This window comes from Triticum dicoccoides, chromosome 2B (genome assembly GCF_002162155.2).
Source record: "Triticum dicoccoides isolate Atlit2015 ecotype Zavitan chromosome 2B, WEW_v2.0, whole genome shotgun sequence".
Taxonomy (NCBI): Eukaryota; Viridiplantae; Streptophyta; class Magnoliopsida; order Poales; family Poaceae; genus Triticum; species Triticum dicoccoides.
Window position 1 is genome coordinate 621,619,658 of NC_041383.1, and position 5,571 is coordinate 621,625,228.

A 5,571-nucleotide genomic window follows, 5' to 3' on the forward strand; every position below is an offset into this window, starting at 1 on the left:
GGCCTCCGGAACCCCGCCTCTCATGATTCTGTACGGGAGATCAGATTTTTGGGGAGTGCACTCGTGCGACTGCTGGCAGCGACGACTTCACGAGCGACGACTTCTTCTCCGACCTCGGCAACCTCATCCTCGACGACATGGGCGACACCTTCAACGCCGGCGGTGCTGTTCCCACTGCACCGTATGTGATTCTATCCTTCCTATTCAAGATCATGGTAGAATTCATGTTTTTAGTATGTGCCCTACATGTGATCTGTTCATCTACTATGCTAGTTTGCACGATTAGTTTAATCTCTGCTATTGCTGTCATGATTTATCTTCTGTTCATTCGGATTAAATCTCATAGTAATTTGCTCATGTTTCCAACAAAGCTTTCGTTTTCAAGGGGCCGTCAACGACAACTGTATCATCAGTTTCATTTTGAATGAAAGAAATTGGAAGCTCTGCTCCTTAATTAAAAAAAGACGAAAAACAAAACATGGGGGTACAGTGGACTTCAACGACTTTGAGATTGCAATGCATCGATTTCTGCTTTCTGAGTCACAACCACCGTATTATACAATCGTCTGCCCCTCGCCGTCACCACCATCTGTCCACCTCGTCTCCGGTGACCTTAGGGTCATGGTGGCGCGATGGATCTCGGCTCTTGCCAACGGAAGGACTTCGTTTTCAGTTGTTTCTTGGTTTATGTCCTGCTTAGGAAGACGAGATGACGGCGACTCCCTAAAGATGGAATAAGGTTCTCCATGTTTAGCTTATGTCCCGATGGTGTGTCTAACATCATCGGTGGACGTGTGTCTCCGGCAGATCCGTCCTTTGGATTTGCTCGGATCTGGTCGTAGTTCATCTACGTTCATGTGTTTTCAGTTTGGATCCTTCCAATCTACGCTGCTCTTCATGGGCGGCGATTGTTGTTCTGATGTGCTGGTCCTATAGGGCCTTAGCACGACTATAGGGCCTTAGCATGACGACTTTCTGACTGCCTACTAAAACAAGTTTTGCCTGGCTCCAGCAAAGGAGGGGCAATGACGGCGGCGCCCCTTCGGCTCGCTTCAGTGCTTGTAGTCGTCGCTAGGTGGTCTACAGATTTAGATGTAATTTTATTATTTCTGGTGTTCGTTGTTCTGTCTTCATAGATCGAAAGTTTTCTAAAAAAAATAGTCACAACCACCGGTATTATGCAATCGTATCTACCACCCTCAGTTTCCCTGTGCAAGTCTTCTATTGTGCCATCTCCATTTCAAACTGTACTACATTCTCATTCCACAAGCTGCTGGCCAGGGACCTCTCGTAGAAAGTTACCTCACCATCCAGTTTCACCCCAATGGCCGCCATGCTTCGTGTCCCGTATCTTGCCTGAGAAATCAGATAGATATTTCAGCATCTCCATGCTCAATACAATTGCCAAAGAGAGAAAGTCGACCTGTTACATGGCAGGCATTTGTGCGAGCAATCTGCACCATCGATGTAAAGTGCTGTTTGCGTGAAACAACATCTTGATATTACTCAGCCTTACAGATTTACCTGTCCCTTTTTCGTGTCGATGAATATAGAGCTCAACTGGTATTCCCAGTCAGGATCCACGCCAGTGTCAGGCACCGCAGATCTGTCAGTCTTGGCCGTATCTGTCATCAGTTCTTCAACCATCTGCTTCAAAGAGACTTCTGCGTCATCATGTGCTGCAAGAAATCTGTTGAAGTTCTGTCCCAAGCGCAACACCTGTAGGATGAGAAAAGAAGACGATGCCTGAAACTAGTACACAACTCTAGCTCGGGAAAAATTAGACTTGAAGCAATCAGAAGATAAGACTCTCTGGGTTTCCTCAGAATTTGTCCGTTTGTATATTTATCAGTATATGAAATGGTGCATAAAACCTGCTTATCACAAGACAGTGCACTTATAGTGTTTAGAAACATGTATCATGTATGCATTCTAAAACTATAAAAGAGAACCCACTAAATACAGCTGTGAATTTTAGTTGACCACAGTATTCGCTCAATTAGATTCAGTTCCTCTTCAAGATAAAGGCAAACTCTTGTTTACGTGTTCTCTAAGAAAACCAAATGAACTTCAGTGGAAGCAAAGATAGATATCTAGACCAGTTGCCCAACTGCACAAGAATTTCAGATTGTACAGAATAGAACGGACTTGGAATATGTGAAGGTCAATTGCACAAAAAAAAGTCCATTTCCAATAAGCCCTCTGATCCATATTAATACTGAAGTTGTACTAAGTCAGCGACAATTAATATGGATAGGAGGGAGTGATAGTTTTCTGGATTATAGTACATTCAAATTAACCTGCAAAATTATGAACTCTTAACATACCAGACCAGTTTGTTAGTATTCATGGACAAAGTAACCAAAAATTAGTGGATTTTTTAATTCAACTTTAGCAGTAGACCAACAAATCTGGCCTAGAAAGCCTGTCATCACAAATCAAAAAATGAATGGCAGATTCACATAAACCACAGATGGAGCATTAAACTGGGGTATTGCAATTTTAAGTTTTAAGCCAGACAAGTTTGGTCACATGAAACTTCCACGAGGTGCCTGAATCTCAAGCATCTTGACTTCCTCTTTTTTTTGCAGAACAATAACTTGAGCATAGTAGCAGCAAAGAACTATCCAGAAAACATACAAAATCACACTCCTAGTCATGAGTACAGTTGTTGCATGTACCTTTGGCCAAGGGGAGTCAATAGCAGCATTAGAAAGCACATGACACCCAGGAGAAACTGTTTGAACCACAGGAGCGTCACCTGGCTTATTAGAGATGTACACCATGGTTCCTGAACGCACATCGGCCAATACAAGATTAAAACCATTGTACTGATCTGCTTCCTTTGCAATTTCAGTTGCATACTCCAATGGACCCTGCCTGCCCTATATCAAAAATATCACAGTAAAACAAACATAGTCAAGAACACAACATGGATTCCTTAAACAATAGTCAATGAGGTTGAAAGGATTGATGGAGGAAGACTGCAGAAAATGCAGTGACCTCTCATATGTAAGCAAAGTCAAATGAGCTGGTCACTTGCAAATTGAAGAGGTCAGTCAACATGCAAACCTCCTATTTCGAATTTGAAAGATGAAGTTGAATCAGCATCATATGCCAGGATAACATTCGACACAACTGTGGCATGCTATATAATAGAATTATCTTGTATATACACATAGAAATTATGGTACACTAACTTTGCTTTTGGAGCTGTGGGCACACAAAAGAAGGGCTTATACCATTGGAGCATATGCAGAGCAGGATCACACATTACTCAGAATCTTAAGATACATCATGCAAGAAGCTGTTTTGAGTTCAACTACCGAAGGAACGGAGAAAACAGAGCAAATTTGAGAAGGTCGCACCTGGAGAAACCTGACGGGAAGGTCCCCTCTGGACCTCGCCCCAACCCGGGGGCTGGGCTCCCGGACGTTGGTCAGGAAGGCCAACTTCCCTCCCTTCGGGCACCCCAGCCACGTGCCCCCGCCTAGCTCGTCCTTGCCCCCGAGGATCTCCTCGCCCTCCCCCGCGGCGGCCCACCACTGCGCTGGCCGCGTCGGCCTTCACATAATTCGCGTGCGCACGATCAGAAGGATAGAGAGATTGGAACACGAAGCGGGGGCGGATCTGGGCTACGAGGGGGCGGGGGGCAGCGCACCTGGAGTGGTACTCGTCGCGGTTGAAGAGGAGGAGCAGGCCGTACGCCTGGTGATCCTGCCATGTCCACGCCGCGATGCACATGGCCGTCGGAATCGGGGGCTCGGTTCAGTGGAGAAGGCGAAAGGTTCGGGAGGTAGTCGGAAGACGTGTGTGCTCGCTGAACGCGGCGCCCGTCGTTGGGTAGAGCACGACGAGGACGGCCGACGGTGACCGGCGAGATGGTGTAATTACAGAAAGGTCCCTATAGAAGAGCGAATATATGTCCCAGGCCTAACCAGGGTCCAGATCGTTAGGCCAACTCCAACGCGTGACCCCAAACAGATGTCCGTTTTGTCCGATTTTCTTCTGTTTGGAGGTGTGGATGGGGCCGTGTCTGCCCGGATTTGGGTTTGCGGCGGCCGGGCGCCCAACGCGCGGCAGCATCCTCGATCGCATCTTGTCCCCGTGCATGCAAAAGCGAGAAACCAAGGATTTAAGCCGCGACCACGGTTCGCACTAGTTCACGCCGGCCGGCAACACAACCGGTGGCCTACAGTATGATGTCCGCAGCAAAGCCAGCGGCCGGCACAGGAGCCAGCCTTCGAAAAGGACATGTTTCACGCTGGAAACAAAGCCAGCGGCCAACACACGAGCCAGCATTCAAAATGAACAAATTTTGTCGCCGGCAACAAAGCCAACGACCGGCACAGGAGTCAGCCTTCAAAGAGGACCGCCATCGCGGCCATTGCGGCCGAGGTCTCACCTAGATCAGGCCGTCGTGGGCAAACATCTCCTTCTACAGATTCGTGAACCAAGCCTTCCTCTCCGGTGACATGTTGTTCTTGTCGACGATCATCAACGCTAGTGCCACCTCCTTGGCTTTTTGTGTCGGCATTGGTGACCTCGATCTCTAGCTTCTGGAGTTGAGTGGCCTCCATGATGTCAAGCTTCCTCTTCTTCACGGCCTCCTCCATGTCAAGCTTCTTGGTTTGAAGATCTAGGTATATCTTCATTTGCTCCTCCTTCCCTTTGCTCTTCCTCTCCTCCCGCATTTCCTTTTGGCTCATCATATCCTTCGAAGTCCCATGCAAGGCTATGGAAGACGCATCACGCTTCTCGTCGGACTTGGAGCTTGTCTTGCCCCTCGGCCTCTTGAGCACGTCTCCCACATCAGCCTGGGTTGTCGCCTTCTCTCCTATCTTCTTCCTACGAGCATTGTATTGGTCCTTGAACTTGGGGCAATCTTTGATAAGCACCCAACAATGCATGGGAGTGAATGGCTTGTCTTTGTGTCGGGCCTTGAAGGCTTCCAAAGATTGGAATGCCTACACAATCAAACATGCGGCCAACATGAAAGGACATAGAATGCATGAAACTTAGGTGGCATGCCAACATGAATGGACATATGATGGAAAAGAGAGAGCTTCATACCAAGTCACCAAGGCCTAGGCCACTCACGGGACGGGCTTTGATGCTCTCTAGCGCGGCACAAAACTTGTTGCATTCTTGTTGGATGAATCTCTACCTTTTTTGGATTGAATTGATGCCTCGGGTGCTTGTGAATTGGTAGGGGGTCAAACTTTCTTCGCTCATGAAAGTTCTTGTGAACTCTTGTCCAAAAGGCGGCTCCTTTTTGCTCGGCACCTTTGATTGGATCTTGGTTGATTTCCTTCCAACTCTCGCAAATCAAAGTGTCCTTAGCTTGGCTATATGATCCCGTGTGAATGCTCTTCTTCCTCTTTTGTGCTTCACCCTTTTGGGTAAGCTCCTCGACGAAACACAATGGCTCCGCGAAAATGTCGATCTCATCTTCTTCATCTTCACAATACAAGTCATCATCTTCATGCCACGAGTTGCCATGGCTGTCCTCATCATCATCATCATCATCATGGTTGCTGAACTGAGAGTCGTCATAGGTACCACGGTCGT

At 47.4% G+C, this 5,571-nt stretch overlaps 1 protein-coding gene across 1 annotated transcript; it reads right to left on the reverse strand.

The window, feature by feature from the left end:
* Window positions 1–1,087: 1,087 nt before the first annotated feature.
* LOC119365206 (transport and Golgi organization 2 homolog) lies at window positions 1,088–3,888 on the reverse strand. Its single transcript, XM_037630813.1, has 5 exons — window positions 3,662–3,888; window positions 3,369–3,564; window positions 2,682–2,885; window positions 1,525–1,719; window positions 1,088–1,356 (listed from the first exon to the last, which is right to left on the reverse strand). Exons 1-5 carry the CDS (start codon window positions 3,742–3,744, stop codon window positions 1,222–1,224), a joined length of 813 nt encoding a protein of 270 aa, XP_037486710.1. The 5' UTR covers window positions 3,745–3,888; the 3' UTR covers window positions 1,088–1,221.
* Between the last annotated feature and the right edge of the window lie 1,683 nt (window positions 3,889–5,571).